The sequence below is a fragment of the Mixophyes fleayi genome, chromosome 9 (genome assembly GCF_038048845.1).
Source record: "Mixophyes fleayi isolate aMixFle1 chromosome 9, aMixFle1.hap1, whole genome shotgun sequence".
NCBI classification, from domain to species: Eukaryota; Metazoa; Chordata; class Amphibia; order Anura; family Limnodynastidae; genus Mixophyes; species Mixophyes fleayi.
This window is the reverse complement of record NC_134410.1, coordinates 67,465,081-67,489,976: the sequence shown is the minus strand read 5'-3', so window position 1 is coordinate 67,489,976 and position 24,896 is coordinate 67,465,081. Positions and strand designations below refer to the sequence as shown.

The 24,896-nt window shown below is 38.6% G+C and overlaps 1 protein-coding gene across 2 annotated transcripts in view; it reads right to left on the bottom strand.

Moving 5' to 3' along the window:
- LOC142100739 (phosphatidylinositol 3,4,5-trisphosphate 5-phosphatase 2A-like) overlaps positions 1-24,896 on the bottom strand; it is a 101,415-nt gene that overhangs the window by 63,413 nt on the left and 13,106 nt on the right. For both annotated transcript variants that reach the window (XM_075184510.1, XM_075184511.1), the window contains exons 4-10: positions 18,624-18,762; positions 13,899-14,091; positions 12,990-13,077; positions 9,408-9,479; positions 8,665-8,808; positions 8,521-8,584; positions 2,682-2,878 (exon numbers count right to left, since the gene is read on the bottom strand). In XM_075184510.1, the coding sequence (XP_075040611.1) occupies positions 2,682-2,878; positions 8,521-8,584; positions 8,665-8,808; positions 9,408-9,479; positions 12,990-13,077; positions 13,899-14,091; positions 18,624-18,762 (897 nt within the window). The remainder of the gene's footprint in view (positions 1-2,681; positions 2,879-8,520; positions 8,585-8,664; positions 8,809-9,407; positions 9,480-12,989; positions 13,078-13,898; positions 14,092-18,623; positions 18,763-24,896) is intronic.

Below are 24,896 nucleotides of genomic sequence, written 5' to 3'. Positions count from 1 at the left end.
TAATGCGCTACATGCTTTAGTTAGCCAGCAAGAATACATTTCTGAATTACAAAGGCAAGTGTTAGAATTGCATGTCAATAATGGTAATGCAACAGTGCCAAGCTCAAATATGCCACTTCTCTAAGTTCAAAGGCAACGATCTGCACAATTTTTATCACGACTCAAATAACTATGCTAATGCTGTTTTACATCACCTATGCCAAGGAAAATGCTCACTTGCTGAGTATACAGCTGAATTCCAGCCCTGGATTGCAGAAATTATATGGAATCTATTTGCTCAAAAAAGTGATTTTTTTTTCTAGGCCTTTCTATTGTTAAAGATAAACTTGTTAATTATCTTGGAATATTGATTCAACTGGGTATTCATATTTACCAAATACGCACTACAGTATAAAAGAAAGACTGGAAACTTTCGAAACTAGTGGTAATATGTGCTAAACCTGTTACTCATGGGATTATATAACTTAGTTAGTAAATCAGGTCACCACCAGCTTGTACATTTTCACTTGCTCTCCTCCTTCATATTTTCAAACATTCTTAGGATCCACTGGATTTCAACTGATAATTATTTCATTAACTGTGACTCTCTCAGCTTATATTTTCCTTCTGAGTATTGTAAAATGAAATGCCATCATCCAAGTTCTCAGATCTAGAAGAGAACACATATTTCTGATCTTCGCACCAAGAATATTGAAAAACTCCACAGTACAAAGAATTCTGGGAAGTCTGTGTTATAAAGAGTGTTTTTAAATTGCTTCCTCATCACCTTTGTTACTGACCAATACAATTGTTACCTGCAGCACCAATCCACTTTTGTTGGATCTCTTTCAGAGCTATAATTTAAAGTTGCAGGACTATCAGTAGCAGACTTTAAACAAGGTTTCATCTGCCAATCTACTTCTCCCGCAAGGTCAGCCTTGTTCATTGTTGAAACGAAAGACTCTACTGTATGCCCTACGTTGATTATAAGGAGCTAAATAAGGATACAACTAAAAATCGCTGCCCTCTTCCAGAATTCCAGAATTACTTTAGAAGCTTTATGCAGCTAAGATTTTCACCAAACTAAATCCCAAGTGGAGCCCATGATTGTATTCACATAACTCTTAAAGATGAAAGGAAAACTGCATGGACATTTAGAGCATTTGAGCATGCCGTTTTCATTACTCCCTGATACTTTCCAGAATGTTATCAATGAAGTGCTACGGGACTTTTTAGATCAATATACAGCTTCTTATGTAGATGTTATTCTAATTTTTGCAAATGATCTTGGGGTTAGATTGTAAGCAGATCTTCACATTCTTTAAACAACTTGGAAAACATCAATTATACATTTAAGTGTAGAAATGGAGTGTGAAAAAAATCCAGACCATTGAGTTCTCCCAAGAAGAATACAGTAAAATCAAGGCAGTTATTGATTGGCTCAATGAAAAGCAAATTAGTGATACTTTGGTTTTGTTAATTTCTACAGGGAATAATATTATGACATCATAACACTAAGCAATTGCTACAATTTCATAACTAATCTTTCTTGCAAAAATATTTTATATAATTGTTTCTGAATGTAAAGTTATATAATTTCCAAAGGAGAAAATAACTATGTAAAAGTGCTTGTTATTATTATTATTATTATTATTATTATTATTATTATTATTATGCTTTTTAGTGAGACAACATTTGCTTTCATACTGAGGTGACAGTAACACCTGTGGTTCCCTTGAGTCCAACTTCTGTGCTCAGACTGCCTTTCCAACCCTTTTAGCCCAAGTTCCTCTTGAAAACTAGATAATGTCATTCTGAGACTGAAAACAAATGGTGTTATCTGATAAAGGAATAGACCAGGGTTCTCCTCCTGGTGAACAGAGTAAGGAAATTTATTATGATAACACAAAATGATCCTCAAACACAATTGAGTGATGGGAGTTTCTGACATGACTGTTACAATTAGTAAGGAGAGCTGTGCAGTAGAAATACTATATACAGTAACTCTTTTATCATAGCTTAATTACAGATATGCTATAGGATTTAGAAATTGATTTTCATGAACATATTGCAATATATGTTAACATAGCTCACCATTCATCACCATATTGAGTTAGGATAATTGCAGGATATCAACACAATCTAATATACACCACCAGAGCACAATGGCTTGATTGCCATCTCAGAAATTGTTTACTAAGGTCTGACTGTAGACCATGGTACCTTCTATTGCTTAATGTCAACAAGAGTGGCAAATGGAAAATACTTTTACAACTTCATTAATAAATTAGTATTGCTATTAGGAAATCATATGCTGTTACAAGTTCCATACTTAAGCATCTTGGAATGACTGAGCCATTGAAAAACCAGTATTACTAAAGTAATGGATCTAGTAGCGATATTATACATACATTATATGAAGTAACCATTGCCAAACCAAAGAGCTGCTAGATAACGCAATTTAGATTGCTATTGCCTGTTATAGTTTACCAAGCACATTTCTCCCCATATAACTTTTACAGATCTTTAATAATCGCTTAAGAGTCCTACTATTATCTCACTTCAGGATATACACTTGGTTCTGTATATAACACAACTCATACTTTGATGTAAGCCCTATTAATAGTCTGTAACTCAGTTTGTAAAAATGATGTCTAAGAAACTTAAAAACATTAGCGCTAATTATTATTTGAGGACATTACCATTTTATATTCTTTCATTGTGTGAGATATCAATGCTGTCCTTAGCAACTCTGCCCACTCCCGATCCCCCTGTGGATTTTCCTGGGTTCCGATCATGTAGAGGTCATATGACACACACACTGCAGCATTATCCAAGCTCCCCTCAAGCTGTCTTGCAGACAACCATGAAGAAAACGAACGAGGGGGGGATGAGCCACCTGAGAAAGCAAATGATATATTACACCTTGTTTCTTAACTGTTGATTAATATCACCCTGATGTTACAAAGTAACAAATGATAGCAAACAGTTTACATGAACAGGATATTGAGTGTTTATACTGATTCCAGTGTCCTCAAAACCATTCTTGAATTCAAAAGAATAGCTTGAGAAAGCAATGCTTAGACGGTCCTGGTCATCTAAATTCACTTTTTGACTATACTTTTACCATGCTGTCTAATAATCAGACATGTTAAGTATCATAAACTAGCTGAAGATGCAATAGCAGGTCAACCATAATTTTTAATAATTCATACCTGCCAAAAGCACCAATGTTGGTGGGACAGTCACAATGTTTGGCACTACAGAGTATGGCCTACCGGGTAATTAGAGTGGATATGTGCATGGTTTGGGTTAATCTGGCTTTGGTTTATGTGGCTCAGGGATGTGGCCTAATGTATTTCTATTTCCCAAGTAGGAATGTTGACAGGTGTAAATAATGACTAGGCTGCATCTCCAGGTTTGCCTGTTAACAGACATATAATTTGCAGGTACTCAACTTCTGCTTCAAGGAAATATGCTGGTGATCATTAGCACAGATCTTTGCATCATTAAGAAAAGATAAAATGCATAAATGAAAATTGGTGTGGCCCTCCCACCAAAGTGAAATGAGCACAAGCTCTCATAGCCTGGTCTGGGTACAGCTAATGCGAGTGGATGAACAGCATAGGGTCAACCTTTCAAAACCACAAGCAACATCAGTCTATGACAGGTTATGACAGGCTGGACTGGTCCTACTACACAAAGGAAACCCACACCAAGGGGTACCCCTGTTATAGTGGGATTCAGCACCAGTCTGTTTTGCACAGGGCTGAATTCCCCCGGGGAACCAGATACCCCAAAGAAAAAAGCCTCCTTAGTGAATAGCAGCTCCATGCTGACAGCACTGAGGCTCCTCCCAACACTCCTGGGCAGTGGGTGTTTGAGTAATAGATGTAAGATAGTAAAAAATAGTATTTCAGGATGTAGCACTGTAAGTTCTGGCATACTCTGGCAGCCATTAATTGGTTGTGTTTGCTAGCGCTTGGAGAAGTAGAAGTGCCATCATACCCATGACTGCCAGAGCATACTGGCACTTGTAGAAATAAAGCTTGAGAAAGCTTTGATTAGTTGCTTGTATATGAACCGACATTGGATAAGATTGAACCACATGGTATCAATGAACTAGCATCAGTGTGTTTTTACTTGTGAACATGGCTGTGTTAACCATATATCCTTATTCAGGCACATTCTTAGTGCAGAAGAGTTTAGTGGGTAGAGCATGTTTACATTTCAGCTTTTTAAGTTAGAAGAAAATATGAAAAGGAAAAAGACTAACTGCTTATCTCTTCCTAGTAAGTATAACATACTTGCCAACCAGAGGAGAGATGAGGTGCAAATAGAGATGGAGCTGGCACCAAAATTATATCATTTTGAACCCCCCCCCCCCCCCCCGCCCCATGCAACAGTCATGTAATTTCCTTACAGGCTCCAAATTATGCAAACCACGTCATGGAGGCCTCCATCCTGCCCACTGCATTAGGAAGTAGGCGGAATTGGAAGAATGGGCTGTTCTCCCGGGAGTCTAGGAGACCTACCTGGAATTCGGGCGTTTCCTGAACAATCTGGGAGAGTGGACAAGTATAAAGTATAATAAAAAAGAGAATGTTAGTCAGAGGGTCATAAGCATGTGGGATGTCCTCTATTTTCCAGAGTCTCCTCCTTGTAGCTCTAAGCCTCCAGCCACCACTGCTTCCCTCTCCATCTCCAATAACTATGTATATAGCGTCTGTCACTTTTTTTCTCTATTACTCCTGTCAGTCACTGTGCTGCTCATATAATGAATGTAGGAGAAAGTACATGGTGATACGTATCAATGTGTTCTTCCTCAGGCTGCGGCGGTAAACTGGTACAGTGCACCACAACAATTTTGTTGCCTGAAAGTATTTTACCTTGCCTTATGGTAGGGATGGTGATGTGTGTACAATTACTAGTGGTATTCACTCATAATTAGAGATGCGCAGTTCGGATTCAGAGAAATCTGACAGACCGAGATTTGGGATTCTGATGACTAGGATTCGCACGCCAATTTCGGATCTCAAAACGAAGTAAAACATACTTTCCAGGAAAATATTGATGCAAAACCTGCGAGAGTTTATATCTTCTATATATGTAGCCCTCCTTTCGTTTACTCATGTGCCATTTTACAACAGGCACTGTGTATGAAGGATGTTAGAAGCAGTGCTCTGACAATAGCGTTTAGGATGAAAGTGGGACTGAGAAAACAACAGAATAGTTGTGATTATTGTAAAGCAGTTCTGAAGGGATCAGTCAGCCAGAATAGTTTGCTGATCAATTGGTTTTCATTTCAATCTGTCAGAGAACTTAGACAGAGTAGTGGCTACTGGTTGTCATTAATATATATATATATATATATATATATATATATATATATATATATATATATATATATATATATATAGTACTATTATATAGACTGAGTTAGATATCATTCTGAACTAAGTAGTATATTTAGTGGAGAAAAACAGTGTGCTTTTACTCTATGACTATTAAAAACAGAACCCAAAAACAAATAGATTTATTTCTTTTAAAAGTTTAAGTTTTTCTTGTGAACATAATCTTGTATGGGGCAGTGACATCTGTATTAAGAGGGGAAAATTTGGGTATTTGTGTTTGAAGGCCAGCAGCAGAACCCCTCCAAAAAACAATTATATTCTAAACTTTTTTGTATTTTTCAATACTTGTCAAGATGTAAAGGGTCATTCAGTGACATCTGAATTAAGTGGGAAAAAAGGGTGTTTGCGTGTGAAGGTTTTTTCTGGGCATTTTTTGACATTCAGTGACATTCAGTGAGATAAAAAAGTTGAAACACTATGCACATACTAAATGTGTAACTTAGACAACACACATTATGGAAAGTGAAGAGGAAGCAACAATCAGATATCATTAGATGGACAGAGGCATCAATAAATATGTAGACAAGTAGATTCCCAATTTCCAAGCACTACGTAATTTTCTGTCCCTATATAAATAAATGTTGATGATGTTAGACAAAAGTGGCCTGCACTCATACTAAAAACATCAAAGACTAGAACTATGCACTTCTTGATGGGCAGAGAATTCCTAGTTTTCCAATACCTTGTTTTACTTAAGTGGTTGTTTATGCTACAATTACGGTAGATGTGTGCCGTAATACTGCCCTTGTGAATCAAATAAGGGGACTGTATATATATTTCAGTGCCATGTATATCTACATCCAGTTACCATGTATCTACATACTAATGCCCAGTTTGAGATTCTCGTCCATGTAAAATATTTGTATACTTGTAATTAGTATAAACAAGTCATGTTGTATACGAAGTGGTTGTATGACAATTTCTATATTACAGAGTAAGAATAAAGTCAATTGGTTGACAAGGAAAAAATTATTCTCTCACCATTCCATATCAAGCTGGGAATAACAAAACTAAAAGCTGGCATCTTTAATGGCCCTCAAATTTGTAAACATATCAAGGATTCTAATTTCACAAAATGTATGAATGGTGTTGAATCTTCTGCCATGTGCAGTTATGTCTCAATTGTCAAGAACTTCTTGGGTAACCACACAGCAAACAATTATGAAGAACTTGTACAAAGCATGCTCACCTCACAAACTTTAAAAATGTGGGTACTAATGTGAGCATAAAGATGCACTTTCTCCATAGCCACTTACACAGATTTCAGGATAATCTTAAAGACTTTAGTAAAGAACAAAGGGAGAGCTTCATCATGATATAAAGGTGATAGAGGAAGGGTATCAAGGCACATGGGACAGACACATGATCGCAGATTATTGCTGGAGCCTCCAGCGTGATTGTCCTGATAACTCACATAAAAGAAAAATGTACAAACAGTGTTTTACTATGCATTAATTGTAATTCCCCAAATCAGCTTACTATGTTTACCTGTAATTATATAAAATAAAATGCCATTATGTACTTCATATGTTTACTTTTGTATAATTTGAGAGAATTTCAATGTGATTGCAAGTAGACTCTGCATGACATAAAATTTTTGGCAGTTTTTCAATGGTGTACCAATTATGTAAAATATCTGACCCAATTTAGAAAATCCGATGTCATATTCAGGAGTCAGCACCACAAAGTTAGCCCAAAACCACTCTATTATGATAATAAAATGAGTGTTGACCAATGTAATATATATATATATATATATATATATATGTTATATGAGTGAAGTGTAAGAAATATGTAAAACAGACAATTCAGTTAGACCAATAGTCTTTCTACACAAATAAGTGTGTATAACTGACATTGATGCAGATTAGGTTGCCAAAAACATCTGTCTTGACAAAACAATTCAATTGAAAATCCACATTCTCAGACATCAAGAGGACAGAATTTGGCACTGGCAAAGAATACATGTATAAATGGAAGTATGATGGCTGGTGATTTACGCTATGTGATGTAGTTAGAGAACTGCATAGACTGGTTAATTATTTTTTTAATTGAATTTGAGAAAGCTGAGAAAACAAATATGATGAGAGGGCAAAATGTTAAATGGAGCAAGTTGAAATGGCATTGTTCTTAGGCGAAATCACCCACCCACCCATATGTTGAAAAGGACATGCACATAGTTTAACAAACCAACTCTTCAGTGACAGGAATTGACAGTTTTGTGGCTGAAGTGCTTGATTTGTTTGGGCCCACACAAAACCCAACATATATCAGTTATGGAACTGGAGAATAAATAGGGAAGTTAACAAATGAATCATGGGCATTTGGATAACAGTGGTCACTGGTCAACTTCCTCAATGGTGACAAATGACAATGTTATCATAAAAGTGAAAATATAATTGATGTAGACATCTTTGACGCCCTCATCAAAGATATCTACATTAATTACATTTTCACTGTAAAAAAAGAAGCTACACTAAGTAGGTAAGTGTTAGGTAACACATCTGAGAGGGTCAGCAGTAATACATCTGAGAGGGTCAGCAGCAATACTTTGGCCAAAATTGGTGAACATTTGGACAGTTGTGAAGAGATCATTAGAAAAAAGACTGTAAATTAATGTAAGTGAATGTTAATGCTATAAATAGTAATGTAGGAGCAAAACCAGCTCAAAATCACATGATTTTACCTATTTTTTAAATTTTTTAATTAAAGTCAAAACACTAGATCCTTTTTAGTCAAAACCTGTAACCTGTAAATTACTGTTAATGCTATAAATAGTAATAAAGGAGCAAGAACAGCTCATCACATAATTTTACTTATTTTTCACAATTTTTAACTTTTCATGATTTTGGGGCAAAACATGTAACAAAACCAAAATACAAAGGAGTTTTAGAACCAAAACCACATCCTAAATCAAAACATGGGGGTCAGCGCACATCTCAACTCATAATACCCCAGTCAGCATCACCTCTAAACATGGGCCTGTTTGGGAACACCGCTCCTCTTTTTGGTGGAGTTGATCCTTGTTTGCAAAATGCTGTGATGAGTAGTTTTTCCATTATTTTGTCTAAAGCTGTATGTAAGTAACCGGAGTCTGGTGGTTTATATATATTATTGTCATTTTTACCCATATTCCAGGTCCCAATAAACAGAGACAGGTTTTGGAGAGCACTCCTCCTGGGCTGATTCTGGTCACTTTGTTTCATCTAACGGGAAAAAAACATTAGTCAGGCTTTACATTTCCTTATTATGAACTATCATTTCCCCCAAGATCCTTTAATTTCTCACTCACAGACCCTCTTTCTCTGCTTGTCTTATTACCAGGACCTGCCATAGACATCTTGGGAGAGGGAGAGATGTGAGAAGCTGGAGAGGTGGGACTACAAGTGACACACTCCTGGATTATCTGTATTGTCTGTGGGTGGAGTTAAATATGTTCAGAAAGCAACAGGCACAGGGAGAACAAATGTAACATTCATTATGATATGAACCTTTCCCAACCTACACATAATGGCCCTTGCTTTCCATTAGGTGCCAGTTTAACTAACTCAATTAAATTAGTCTATTTCCACTAATGCATTAGGGGAATGAAAAGCAAGAACACACATATTCTGAGTAAATTATGTCCAAAATGAAAAACCCAAACTGAGGGCGTGTAAGGTCTAGTCTTGTAGGGATGACAACTTGGGTTATTTTTACAAACCCATCAGGAGATTCACAATCAGGTTTAAAATGATCTTTTCATCAATTGGCCTAGTGCTCATAAAATATCACAAAAGAGGCTCAACACTACAGTTTCTATTTTATAAATCTAATAGCTCTAAGTTGATGACCCAGCATCTATGATAGATATGTCAATTATTAGAAGATAATAAGGGAGAAAGGAAGATATAACAACATAATTATAATCATTAAACTTTATGCTAAAGAAAGAGGTATGAAAAACAAGAAGGAAACTCCAAAAAGAGATTGAGGAAGTATTTACTATAACAGACTCCAGGTCACATAACTAACCTTGTTCTCCAAAGAAGACAGTAACTGCAGAATACCAGAGATTGTATGTATGAGATTGTCTAGTGCAGAGATCTGAGATGGAAATCGACATATTAGTCAGTAATACTGAATGCTGAATAGACCACAAATCAGTATAAAGAGAATTGGGATTTCACATCCCAGCATAAATTGATATTTAAGTAATCTTCTATTCGTAATCTGAACTTGCATTAATGTTGCTGCTGTGAATTCTATCTAAAAGGATAAATGTATTTTTGTACATTGTTTTGTCAGTGGCTGTGGGTTTTTAAAAAAAATCTTTAAATCTGTACTTTTTCATTATTATTAACTTTTTTTTTTATCAAAATGTTTTAAACTCTCAGTTACTCTCCAGGCATTGGACAATAAAATAGAAACACTTTTGTAAATGAGGGACACCAACCATATTGAAAGCAAGGGATTCCAAACAGGTGTGACCCATGTATTATTTAAGCAAGTACTGTCCCAGCATGGTTATAAAAATGCAGGACTGCCCTGGTAACCTATAATTATAGCTAGCATGGATGTAAGAGGTACTTTGAAAGATGGGTGATTGTTGGGGCATGTTTGACAGGTGCTTCAGTGACCAAGACCAAGTTGCTAACATTTCACGAGCAATGTTGTCTAACGTGATATCAGCATGAAACTGGGAATAAAAAAAACAGCAAAAGGCAACATGAAGATCATGATCATGCTCTCCATACATTAATTTCAAGTGCAAGTCAAAACAAGCAAACAACAGCAGGTCAATTGACTGCAAATGTCAACCTCTGGCACAAGGATCAACGAGAGTCCAATGAAAACTTTACAGAGCTGGTTATCATAGTTAAATAGCATTATATAAACCATTCAAAACACCTAGCAATACACATGTTCAAGTTCGCTGATGCAAAGAACACAGCCAAAGGACTAGCAAGCAGTGTAACATAGTAACATAGTTGATGAGGTTGAAAAAAGACACCAGTCCATTAAGCTCAACCTATTTTGGATCTCCTGTGATCCCTCACTTATATTTGAAATTGATTCAGAGTAAGCAACCGCCAATCTGTTTCAATTGTGAAAATCCCCCAAGATCCAATATTGCAGTCCTATTTGTACCCTATATCCACTGATATCCTTCATTTTAATTAACGGTTGTATCCCTGGATACACTTTTCCGCAAGAAATTTGTCTAACCCTTTCTTAAACATATCTATTGAATCTGCCATCACAACCTTCCCTGGCAGTGAATTCCATATCTTGACTGCCCTTACTGTAAAGAACCCCTTCCTTTGCTGGTTGTGAAATTTCCTCTCTTCTAACCTTAGGAGGTGAACGCGTGTCCTGTGTATAGTTCTTGGGGTAAAAAGTTCCCATGAAAGTTCTCTGTATTGACCCTTAATGTATTTGTACATAGCAATCATATCTCCTTTTAGACGCCTCCTTTCTAAAGTAAACATGCCTAAACTGGGCTAACTCATAACTTAATGACTCCATTATCAATTTTGTCACCCTTGTTTTTGATCCCTAAATGCATAACGTTACATTTATCTATGTTAAACCTCACATTCCATTTGGCCGCCCAATCCTCCAGTTTATTTAAGTCCCTCTGTAGAGAAGCTACATCTTGCTCTGATTTTACTACCTTACAGATTTTAGTGCCATCTGCAAAAATAGAAACTTTACACTCTAAACCATCACCAAGGTCATTAATAAATATATTAAAAAGGAGTGGCCCCAGCATGGAACCTTGAGGTACTCCACTTAAAACTATTGACCAATTAGAAAATGTTCAATTTATCACAACTCTCGGTTCCCTATTCTCTAACCATTTTTTGATCCAAGTACAAATGTTGTTTCCTAGGCCCAGTTCCCTTATTTTGTAAACCAACCTCTTGAGTGGCACTATATTAAAGGCCTTTGCAAAATCAAAGTAGACCACATCTACTGTGCTGCCCTGGTCTAAGTTCTCACTAGTTCTAAGTTCTCTTCCTCGTAGAAACTAATTAGATTAGTTTGACAGAGGAGGAAGGTGATATGGTCAGATGAACCATCCTTCACCATGTTCTCGACAAACAAATGCCAATGGTGCTAACCTAAATAATTCTACAGCCTTGTTTCCAACAGTAGACGGCGCTAATGTCCTAGATAAATAAGAGGGAATAACAGAAAAAACACAATTTAGCAGTCCAAAAAAGTCCAAAGTAGACCTTGTCATAAATTCCAAATAATATATCACAAAGTTCTTCTCTTATTTTGTTGTGATTATATCAATATTCATAGATATAGCTCAGAATAAAGGGAAACCAAAATGAATAACAATGGAAGTAGATATCAGCATGCTTGCCAGGAGTTCTTCAGAGAAGAGCTAGTTTTGCATCTTCCTAAATAGGTATGTTTGCTTGCCAAGCAAGGATCCTGTGGATGTTTGTTTTTTTTGCATTGATAATTGGATGTACTTTGGTTTGTTTATTTTTTTGCAAAGCAGGGACAATTGGATGGATTACAGGTGAAACCCCTGGATGTAGGTGTGTAATACAGAAGGTGCTTTTATTTAATCCAATTAAAGTAATGTTTAAAAAGGTGTTTGTGTTTTATTTACATTTTTACTTGGTGCACAAAAGGTCTTAACTGGCCTCAAGTGCCAGCATGTCCTGGCACCCATGAGTATGCAGGTGCTTGTAGTACTACAAGTGGCAGCATGCACAAACAGTTAATTGCAGCCTAGACATGCTGAGACCTGTAGTGCACCATGGAGAAATTGGTTTATTACTATAAAATTTGTATTATTACCCCATACCCACCGCTCAGGGGTGTGGAAAGAGCCCTAGTGCTTCCAGCGTGGGGCTGGATACATCTAGGGGGAGCTCAACTTTTTTGCTGCCCTATCTCCCTAGGGAATCCAACCCGCGCTGACCAGCCTGGGGCTGGTTTGTCATTATGGCAGGGGGACCCCACACTGTGGGATTCCCTGCTATAGTGCCACCAAGCCAAGGCTGGCAAAGCCTAGTCCTGTTAATAGTAAAATCTGGGGTAACCCACACTTTTTAGCTTCCTCGATTTTGCCAGTACCAGCCGGGGCTGACAGCAGGGTTGTATAAGCTGTTTTCTTGGTTTTTTTTAACGTATTGCCCACAGCAGCATTTCTGGTTTAAATCTAACCCTTTATGTCAACATTGTGATTATTGACTTTACAAGCTGTCAACATTCTGACTGTCAACATTATGGTGTCAACACTCTGAATGTCAACATTTTTATTGTCAACATTTCGACTATTTCCCTTTTTTAGACACAATAGTCTTCCTGTTAATAAAGCCTATTGAATTCCACTTATCATCTATGCAATGTCAAATATCTTGATTTTTGTCATGGTATTGGAGTTAACTATATTTCATTGTATAGGGGTGTAAAGTGGAAACAGCTCTAAACAATTCAGATAAGATGTCTAACATAATGCAGAAAATCATCAGCAAACAGCAATTGTTAGGTACTGCTAGAAATAAGACTAATAATAGATCTACTGTATGCCTGCATATGCCTACTAAAATATCTGCAGAACTGTCCTGTAAGGTAAAGGACACAGACCTGGTCCCCATCAGGAAGCGATACTGTGCACACATGGCCAAATACTTCTGCAAGGATCTTCAAACTGTACCATGTGGTTTTAATCTTCCTATAAAAACAAATTAAATAGTTTGTAAATAAGGACTGTTTAGAACCCTCCTCGTGTGAAGCTACTGGCATCATGAGGAAGGAGTTTGCTTCCATATTTTCCACTAAAGCTGAAGCATGCAGATACACACCAGACAAAAATGATATAGGTACATGAGGAGATTGACAATGTGTAATATGGGACAGACTTGAACATCTGTTCTAAGATGATCAGTACTTGAATATTCCTGCAGAATATGGGTGTTACCTTAAGATATGTACTGCTCAGAAAGTAATGATTAACTCTACATCTTAGAAACAAACAACATGTAACAATGTGTTAAGAAAATATAGTTTTCATCCACCATTAGTTCCATCCACCGCTAGAAAAATAGTTTAGGCCCCATCTTTGGTATCCACACACCACATTTTTGAAACTTCCAATCACAAATACTTGCAGTGAATGAAGGACAAATATATTAATTTGGACAATTGATGACATCCACCATATTAATTGAAATTAAAATGAATGCACATAACAATGAGGGTTCCAGGATTTGATAGCTGGGGTAGGGCTTTACTATGAGCTTTAATATTCCAAATATTTTAGCTGCACTGCACACTTTGGATCTGAGTCTCAGGGCACCAGGTGTAACACTGGACTGTTCCGGGTCTTCCTCCATAACTGAACACAGTCCTGGCCAGTATGAATAAATTAGTGACAAAGAAGGGCCCTTTAAGACCCAGCAAATTAGTGTATTTACCATTGATAACAGGTAAAAAAAAACGTGGAGACCTTTTCTTGCCCCAAAATCTGGTATTTTCTCTTGTAATATCACCAACCTGTCCAGGTGCTTGCACTCTTTCTCCAATTCTATACTCAGAGCACATTGGCCCTGATCCTGCCTTCTATTGCTCTGCCGGCCATCTAGGATTGTGTTATGGGTGCTGTTTGATGCAGCCCACCCGGATAAATCATTCCTTGAATTTACATAGATAAAGTCTTTACAGCACAAGCAATTCCAACCATCGTCATCTAAAAGAGAAAAAGTTAAAAATATCCGTTAAAAAAGGCTAAATATAACAACATAATCAAAAATAGATTTTGTGAAGATCAATCCCCTCTTCTTCTTCTTGCCACCTACCATGTTATTCTCACTCTTCCCCAATCTACTCAATCCATTCCATACTCTTTTTTCTTTCCTTTCACTCAACAATTTTTCTAGCTTTACCAATCCCCATTCCCAGTGCCCTGTTAACATTCACCTGTTTCTTCCTCTCCTTTCCCTTTGACACATCCAGTCACACTTTCTTTTCCCACTGACCAGCTATCTTTAATTAATATTATTCTAATTTCTGACCCTTGTCTACCATTAACTACATCTACCATATAATCTGCTATATATGTTTTGTATGAGCTTCTCTCCTAGAATGACAACAAATCAAATATCCCACAAATATCAAATATCCCACATGACATGATATCATGTGTGGGCAGAGCTCTCCTACCGGCAACAAAGCTACATGATGTCAGAATATTTTCCCTCTGCTTCTAGTATATATGCATTTTTCTGTAGATTTCAGCAGGTTTAGTAGACAGGTCAGATAGGCCAGGAACTTAGGGTTTAAACATTGCAGGGACTCCATTGTTTTCTCATCACTTTGTTTATATTGTACTATATATTCTGTGCCTGCCACCATAAAAGATAATAATTATTTAAATTAATGGTAGAACACATTTCTTTGGTCATTCACATGGTCTAAGGGATGTGATGGAGTTTGGCCATAAAGTTCTATCACAATGGAGAGTGGAATGGATTTCAGGTGATTTGAATAAGTCTATAAGTTTTGGAGACATCAGTATCTATGTACTAAGACAAATATAAAGGGAAGAGCAGCACACTTCCACTGTTTCCCCATCCACTGGGTCACCATGGCCAGAGCAGGATTTGGGGCAATGCTAGGCTGGTAACACATGGTTATGAGAGGAATCCATGTGCTCTTTTTCATTCCTCCAAGCAACACAATCCTACATCACCTCTGAGGAGGAGAAAGACACTTCTACTCCATTTTTGACCGGTTGTATGTAATAGATAAATATTAAATATTAACACCAAATCGATATGTGTACATTAGAAATGATGTGTCTGCTAACAATGAGAATAATTTCAATTTACTTAGCAGAGATAGTTCTGCATTACACATGATGTTTAAAAAGTGTTGTTCCCCTAAAACCAGCTGATCACAAATCAGTCCTTGAGAACCCACTCTTAGTCCACCACTCATTTTTAGACCTGACAATTCTTTAATGCTCTACATATAACAATTATGTAATATATCCATCAACTCAATCACTCAGGAAAACGTCTCTTCACTAATCAACTCTACCATTTTTTAAATATGTCTTCGCTTAGCTCTGTGGTGGTTAACTCTTACTCCCACACAAACCAAAGTGTTAAAGGATGGAACATTTTATAATGCACCAACAATATATTTCTGTTTTGAAAAATAACTAACAGATAACAATGCTTGAAAGCTAATCAAAGGTACTTTGAAGTAGCGATAGAAACCCAAAAAAAACATGGATGCCGTGGCTGCTCTGGCAAAGCTAACCATATTGGGGGTGTTTTTTTGCATTTTTGACTGCTTTGTTATTTTAACTGCTATGGCATCACAGGATTAGCAGAAGCTCACACCTACAGACAGAAGCCTCTGCAGCGGTCCTAGTCATAACAATTTTCCTTCTCAGGATTCATATGGTGTTGAAGAATCCTAGGTGTGTGTGGATATTCAGTCTCCAAGTCTAATGCCATCTGCTACAGATGTGGGTACCAGAGTCCTGTCCATGGTTGTCTCTGGCTTGACAGAATTTCACACTGCCAAGAGGAGGCTCTATGAAGAACTAGATAACCGACACCTGCAAATTGTGCAGAGGGGCTGGACACTAGGCACGGTTCCTGCCTATATAGGGATGGCTGCCACTGTGCATAGACGCGGCACCAGGAGCAGTGGAAATCCTTGCAGAGAGACCCTCTAATGAGAATTCAGGGCCAAAAGCAAGAGCATAAATCCTTCTACAAGTCTTCCTCCTGCATTGCAAGATCAGTGACTTGTACTCAAGGTTCCGTGCTGGGACCACTCCTTTTTAATATATTTATTAATGACCTTGGTGATGGTTTAGAGAGTAAAGTTTCTATTTTTGCAGATGACACTAAACTCTGTAAGGTAATAAAATCAGAGCAAGATGTAGCTTCTCTACAGAGGGACTTAAATAAACTGGAGGATTGGGCGGCTAAATGGAATATGAGGTTTAACACAGATAAATGTAAGGTTATGCATTCAGGGATCAAAAACAAGAACGCAATCTATAAATTAAATGGAATTAATTTAGGAGAATCTATAATGGAAAAGGATTTGGGAGTGCTCGTAGACAGTAGACTTAGCAATAGTGCTCAATGTCAAGCAAAGTATTGGCATGCATAAAAAGGGGCATAGATGCAAGGGAAGACAGTGTAATTTTGCCACTGTATAAATCGTTGGTAAGACCTCATCTTGAATATGCAGTACAGTTCTGGGCACCACTCTATAAAAAAGATAATTTGGAACTAAAAAGGGTTCAGAGAAGGGTGACAAAATTGATAAAGAGTATGGAGTCATTAAGTTATGAGGAAAGGTTAGCCAGTTTAGGCATGTTTACTTTAGAAAAGAGGCGCCTAAGGGGAGATATGATTACTATGTACAAATAAATTAGGGGTCAATACGGAGAGCTTTCATGGGAACTTTTTACCCCAAGGACCATACACAGGACACGTGGTCATCCCCTAAGGTTAGAGGAGAGGAAATTTCACAACCAGCAAAGGAAGGGGTTCTTTACAGTAAGGGCAGTCAAGATATGGAATTCATTGCCAGAGAAGGTTGTGATGGCAGATTCAATAGATATGTTTAAGAAAGGGTTAGACAAATTTTTAGCGGAAAGGTGTATCCAGGGATACGACCGTTAATTTAAAATAAAGGATAGTAGTGGATATAGGGTAAAAATTGGATTGCAATATTGAGTCTGGGGGGATTTTCAAAATTGAAACAGATTGGCGGTTGCTTACTCTAGATTAATTTCAAATATAAGTGCAGGATCGCAGGAGATCCAAAATAGGTTGTACTTGATGGACTGGTGTCTTTTTTCAACCTCATCAACTATGTTACTATGTTACTATGTTACTCCATTTGCAAAGCTCCAACCGACACCCAGACATTGTGGCCAAATTAGCAGTCAGACTGACTGACCAACTTTGAGCATGGGACAAGAGTAAATAACTGGAGATTTATATACAGTGTAATAGTATTAAAGTAATGGTTTATAAAAAAACAATATGAATAGTATAACAATCAAATTTGTCATGTGTAAGTTTAGGGATGACTAATTATAAATGAGTGATTTAGGAAGTAATTTGATAGGATCCAGAAAACTAGTTAAATTGTATAGAATACATGTTGATTTCTCTACACATCCTAGATGAATCAGGCTCTGAATGTATTAATTTCTGGGAAGTGCTGTGTGTGATATATACCATTGTTATTGTGTAATCAATACTTTCCATTGCTATAATCAAAAATATAATATAAATTATATTGGTCATGGGAGAGTCAAAACGGATTTATTACAGTACTGAATGAAATAAAAAGATGGGTTAAAGATGCACAAATCTATTGGACTAAGAGAGTGTGAGTCCCTATAAGGCTAACTAAATAGATAATTAGGTAAAATACAAATAGGCAACTTTGGTAATGCCTCCAGGGGCATAACAATGGCCCTGCATCCCCCGAGGTCCCCACTCTGCTTTTTATTAACACCACTATGTGTTACACATGCGCATCAGGCGCATGCACCAGACCGCGTAATACTTTGAATAGGGAGGGATGCCACAACGGCATCCCCAACCCAAATTCTGCTATAGGGCCCAGAGATGCACTGTTTCGAACCTGAATGCCGCTATACATCACGTATGTACAGAACAGAAGTGAAGATGAATATTTGAATAGTAAGATGCCAAACCACTGACAGATCACTTCGCAAGTCGTAATCACAAATAGTAGCATCACAGACATTTTACCCTAGAATAAAACGGGATGATTGAGTAACAAAGGGACTGTTGGTTTCTTTTATAAGGCTACAGACATGTAACATTCCTTGACTGTTACTGATTGGCTTCTTTACATTCTATGCACTGTCACTGACCTTATTCTCCAGTGAGTATAAATTATTCAGTCTGGTGTGGCCAAATCTAAACCGTTCTGCAAATTAATTTGTGAATCACAGATATTAGGAAGATTCACACAAAACTTTAAATATTTGCATATGCGCACTTAATATGAATGAGAGTTGCCAAGGTGAAGTATCACTCATAGATTTCAAAACTGAGAATAGGTAATGCTTCTGTATAATATCTCTCACAACTGCTTTAAAATGCAATTCAGATGTGTTTACTAAGCATTTACTAAAATAGTACTTGTATCAGTTTATGGATGTATATTTATTAATTTATATATTTACTTATTCTTATTCTGACTTACCAGTGTGTGCTTCGGTATCCACTCCTTTTTGGCCAACAGGGTGTTGTAATGCAGTCATCAGTCCATTTCCCTTCCGTGCGTAGGCAGAGATAAGTTCAACAAGACCCGGGAATTTTTTCAACTCAACACCTTGCACAGACTGAGCAATAAAGAAGTCAGAGTATTGACAAAAAAATGAGAAAATAAAAAACAAGCTAAACTATGAGATACCCTATTGTAGAGGGATCTTGACAAAAGAGTATCTAAAAATGAGATTATAGGAAGGACAATGATGGACAAGAATAGTCTGGATTATTTACAAATATTGGTCCAAGGTTAATATCTCCAGTAAAACAAAAGAAACCACTCGGCAATTAGCATTTATCTGGCTAGTGCAAGTTAAACAATGAAGGTAATCTAAAGCACCTTTAGACCGCCACGGACCAGAATGTTCACATTTGCAGAAGAGCCACAGATTGCACTGGGTGTTTAGAGGAGATGGGCAGATTGAAGGCATTCCTAGCAAAGTATAAAGTAGGCACACCAGAGGTTCTGATTTTGTGGAGCAGTGTACAAATGAAATTTCAGTTTATGAAGTTATTGTAATGAAATAAATGAGTGGAATTGGCGCATTTTAAGGGACATTCCATGGCACGGAGGGGGGCACAAAAGAAATTTCCATTGCGCATGAATTTAGCACCAGCTAAGAGCTGGTGATGGTCAGATCTTCCTCTTATGCTTTTAATGGGACCTGTTTTGCATTTCCATTTTTCATTTCCACAGGATAGTGCATTTCCAGGAGCACTCTGAGCAATGTAAACATAAACCTCACACACACACACACACACACACACACACACACAAGTGCCACCTGTATTAAATGCAGTGGCCATGTCCCTAAGCTATCATGATTAATGTAAGTCAAATATTACTGTTCTGTCCTCACTATAATCTTCTCTTTAGCCTGAATATAATCAGACAGACAGCATAACCACTCCTACTTTAATGTTGTTTATTCAAATAGTTAAGAATGTTATAATTCAAGTGGTAAAACATTGATGCTGTGCTAAGGGGAGAGATATACTGCACCTCTTGCTTCTAGCATGTAATATCTAAAATGGAGGCTTGTAGCTCCCATGGTGCTTTGGTGAATAAACTACAGAGGCTCTGAGAGTTCAATTTAAGTTAATAACAAGCTGACCACTAGATGGAGTTTACACAGAATACATACATATATAAATACATAACTGCTGAAGGCATAACACTCCCCGCCTGGTATCAATTGATGCCACCACTTAAGTCCTCCGAAGGTAACAACAAGATTAGCTCAGATACTGGTCTAAGAAATAACTTAGTCTCTCCGTGGTTGCAAATCTTGACCTCGACCTTACGGACCTTCCCATCTTTGCTTGGGAATGTTTTGGTGACAAGACTTAAAGGCCACTCATTGCGCTGTGATTGACAATCTCTGGCGAGCACAACGTCACCTGGTTTTAAGTTAGGTTTGGCAACTTGCCACTTGTTCCTTGATTGCAACATAGAGATGTACTGTCTCTTCCACCTGTCCCAGAAGGAGTTTGCAAGACTTTGTACTTGCCTCCATTGACGTTTATATAAGTCTTTGGTGTTGAACTCTCCAGGAGGAGCATGGATAGTCCCAGTTTTCTGGGTAAGAAGAGTGGCAGGAGTAAGCAGGAATGGGTCTTCTGGGTCATTAGAAACTGAAGTCAGGGGTCTAGCATTGACAATAGCTGAGACTTCAGCCATGAAGGTTGTTAAACACTCGTGAGTGAGTCTTGCAGTTCCTACTTGTAGGAAGATAGAATCAAGGATTCTGCGAATTATGCCGATCATTCTCTCCCAGGTCCCTCCCATATGAGAAGAATGAGGTGGGTTGAAGATCCATGCACAACCCTGTTCACTAAGGTATCTCTGCACACCTTTCATGTCGATGTTCGAGCAAATTTGTAGTTCTTTGGCTGCTCCAACGAAGTTAGTGCCTCTGTCGGAGCGGATGTGTTTTATAGGACCACGGATGGCAATGAAACGTCTAAGAGCATTAATGAAGCTTGAAGTGTCCATTGATTCTATGACTTCAATATGAACAGCTCTGATAGCCATACAGGTGAATACAACTGCCCAGCGCTTACTGCTTGCATTCGCACCTCTTGTATGTCGGATGTTGACAGTCCAAGGACCAAATACATCAAGACCAACGTTAGAAAAGGGAGGTTCTGTACTAAGCCTGTCTGCTGGAAGATTGGCCATTTTCTGAGTTTGAGAAGTACCACGAAGTCTGCGACAAGTGATACATTTGAAGATTATGTTACTTACACGTCGTTTTGCTGCAATAATCCAGAACCCAGCTGATCGTAGAGCCCCTTCGGTAATTAATCGTCCCTGATGTTTGACTTCATTGTGATAGTGTTGCAAAATTAAAGAAGACTGACTGACTGTGGTGACTTCCAGGAATGATTAATGGATGTTTCTCATTGAAACCATCAAGTTTGCTTCTTCAAGGCGACCTCCTACTCTTAGCAAATTATGCTTGTCGAGGAATGGGTCTAGCTTCTTCAGGACGCTGTCTCTAAGAATAGGTTTTCCACTGGTAATACAGTCAATCTCTCTAGTAAAGGCTTGATGTTGCACAACACGGATAATGAGGTTCTTGGATTGTTGTGTCTCTGTTACTATGTAAGTATTTTGACAGTGATGCCAACCCTTACATCCATTTGCATTTACAGGTGTGGCATTTTTAAATGACCGAGCTATGTGGGTTAGGCAAGTAAAAGCTCTGACAAGTGATTTCCAAGTTGAGAACCTTTGAAATCTGTGAGGCTCCAATTGACAATCTGAAATTGTGGTATGGATTGTAGTCACTTGTGTACGGATTTCAACATCTGAGTCTGCGTCTACTAACTCAAATGTGTGACTTTCAGGATTGTTCCAATCTGCTTTGTACAGGAATTCAGGTCCTGTGAGCCATGAAGTGTCTTTAAGGAGATTGGCTGTGACAGCTCTTGTAGCGTGGTCTGCAACATTGTGAACAGTAGATACATAGTGCCACTGTTTTGGATTGGTAGATCTCCTAATCCGTAGCACTCGATTGCTGACATAAACATGAAATCGTCTGGTCTCATTGTTAATGTAGCCTAACACTACTTTACTGTCTGTGTAGAATTCTGCTTCTGCAAGCTCAATAGGCAACTCAGATGCGATGAGTTCAGCTAACTCAACAGCTAGTACTGCAGCACAAAGTTCCAGTCTGGGTACGGTGTGCTCTGGTTGTGGTGCTAACTTTGCTTTGCCCATAACAACCCCGATATGACATTGTCCTTTTATGTCCACAGTTTTAAGATATTCAACAGCTGCTACTGCTTTAACTGAAGCATCAGAGAATACACAGAGTCTCTGGTTCTGTACCTCTGTATCTTTGAGGATGGGAGCTATCTCAGCATGGCCATTCTCAAATATTTTGTCCATGAAAGGGAAGAAGTGATTTGTTATCTCTGGCTTCAAGTGAAAGTCACTTTTAAGTGAAGAGAAGCGTTTAAGTACTTGTTCTCTGTTGTTAGGTAGGCAAGATCTGTGGGTTCTAAAGGGTAGAGGTGCAACCCAGCTGTTTGCCTCATCTTTGACTAGTTCATACTGCATTATTTCTAAGAATTGTTTGTCCTCAATTGACATTGCCACCTGATCATCCTTCTGTGTTCTTTGCACCCTAGATGATCTTGGTAGTTGTCACAGACGTGATTGTCACTAGAGGAGTCTATGACAGGAAAGTGTGGCAATTTTTTTATGAGAAAGCGATTGTGACATGGTTGGAAAATAGAAGGACGTCCATTTTCCAAGCATGCTGTTAACAGAAGATGGTCTGTGTACGTTTCCCAGACATACATCTCCTATTATGACCCATCCCAGATCTAGGGGTAAATGTATCATACCCCGGTTTTCTCAATTCGCGGGAGATCGACGTCTTCGCAGCTCAAATTTAAAGTGGCGCTGCCTTGTAAAGTGGCGCTGCCTTGTAAAGGGAAACTTCCCCCTATATCGACTCGATTTGATAGCCAGTAGCTCTCCCCCCTGTTGTCTCAAAACTCCCTGCACAAGTCTTTAAGGAGTAAGGAGTGTTGGGGCCTTTGATACTAAAGATTTCAAAGAAGGTTGATCTGGCAAGAGACTTGTTACTTTGATCGTCTAGGATTGCATAAAGTTTGACAGCTTTGTCTGGCTGGCCCTTTGGGTAGACTCTTACTAAACAGATTTTGGAACAAGATCTGCCGCTTATGGCTTCTTTACAGACTTCAGTACATTGTGAAGTGATCTCTGGTGTGACTGTAGTAGTGTTCCTTCCCTCTCCACTGTGCTCCCTGCCATGCTCGGTGTCACTTTGACTGTGTAATAAAGTCCATGGGGGAGGCCCAGGGTGTAGAGCTGTGTTGTGATCTGTGCTGTAGCACTCTGTGCAGTTGACACTGACCTTACAGTCCTTGGCGAAGTGGGATATTGAAGAGCAGCACTTGTAGCAGATGTCGTTTTCTCGAAGGAAGGCTTTGCGGTTTTCCGGGGACTTCTCTCTGAAGGTTCTGCATTTCAGGAGAGGATGTGGTCTCCGATGTAGAGGACACTGTTTGCTAGGATCCTTGTCTTTAGACTCTTTACTGATATATCTGGAAGACCTGTGGAAGGAATCTGGAGGATACACATTAGTCTTGTGAACTGCAACTGATGTTTTGCGTGGGCTAGGTAGTATTGGGGTAACACCTGATAGGGTAAAGGTAAAACTAGGATCGTTTCTGACCTTAGCTAGCTGGTGTACAAAGTCCACAAAAACAGAGAATGGGGGAAATGGCACATTGTTCCGCTGTTTCTATTTAGAGCCATGGGTGACCCATTGTTCCTGCAGATTGTAAGGTAGCTTTTGAACTATGGGGTTAATGCCTCTGGCTGTGTCAAGGTAGGCAAGTCCTGGTAAGTCTCCTTCAGACTTGGCTACTTGAAGCTCCATTAATAAGTCACTCAGTTCTCTAAGGGGCGTATTCAATTGTCAGCGTTAACGCTGAAAAACGAGCGCTCGGAAAATATTACCGTTAATACGGTAATTACTAACGGAATTTCAGCTCGCCGCTCCCTGTGCGGCGAGCTGAAATTCCGCAAGTAAACTACCGTATTAACGGTTTTCGCGCGCAATATTACCGTATAAACGGTAATATTTTCCGAGCGCTCGTTTTTCAGCGTTAACGCTGACATTTGAATACGCCCTTAAGTCTCTGGTAGCCCTTGTTAGGTAATCTAGGGAAATCATCAATTCTTTTGAATAGTGCACCTTCTATTGCTTCTGGTGAGCCATAACATTCCTCAAGTCTATCCCAGATCCTTTTGAGGCCAGACTTTGGGTAGTTTATATTAATTGCTCTGATCCTTTTAGCATGTTCAACAGACTCATTTCCAAGCCATTTAATTAAGAGGTCTATCTCCTCGCTATATGAAAGGTCTAAGCCTCTGATTGCATTTAGGAAGGAAGATCGCCAAGCTCTGAAGCTCTCAGGTCGATCATTAAACTTTGAAAGTCCTTGTGTTACTAGATCTCGTTGTGCAAAAAACTTGGCAAAGTCTAGTGTGTCCTGGTTGGCTCTAGGATGTGCTGTCGGTGTATGAACATAGTGAGCAAGTGGTGTGTGGTCATACCTGCTAGGATTGTCTGTTTCCAGCCGGCTTGTGTCATACCACTTTTGTCTGCAGGAGGCGCTGCCTTTGTTGTAGTTTACAGACTCAAACTCTTGGAGTGGGGGAGGGATGTCCCTCGTGGTTTCACCTTGTGTAGAATTCTCTTGCTTGTAAATTTGCAGTTTGTTGTTCACATGTGGTTGCACTGCACGGCGTGTTAGACTTTTTTCACTGATAAAGTCTGTTTGCATACCTTGTGCTTCTGGAGGTTTGCTACTCATTTTGGAGACTTGATGGACATATTCCGATGTGCGTTGCAGTGGATCTTGGGATCCTAGCTCTGAGTCAAGTACATTGATGGTGCCTTTTATATCAGGGCGATCTGCAGTCTCCAAGAAGTCTGCTTCAGCAATGGCAGCTGCGGCTTCCTTTTCTGCCGCAAGCTTTTCCATAATAGCCTCCTGACATGATTTCTCTGCCTCCAAACGTGATTTCTCTGCCTCCAAACGTGATTTCTCTATTTTCAATTGCATTTCTTGCTCTGCAAAGTTGAAGCGTACTTTCGCGGCTACAGCTTTTGCGCGGGCAATGATGGCTGCGTTGGTGGCGGATGAAGATTTTGAGGAA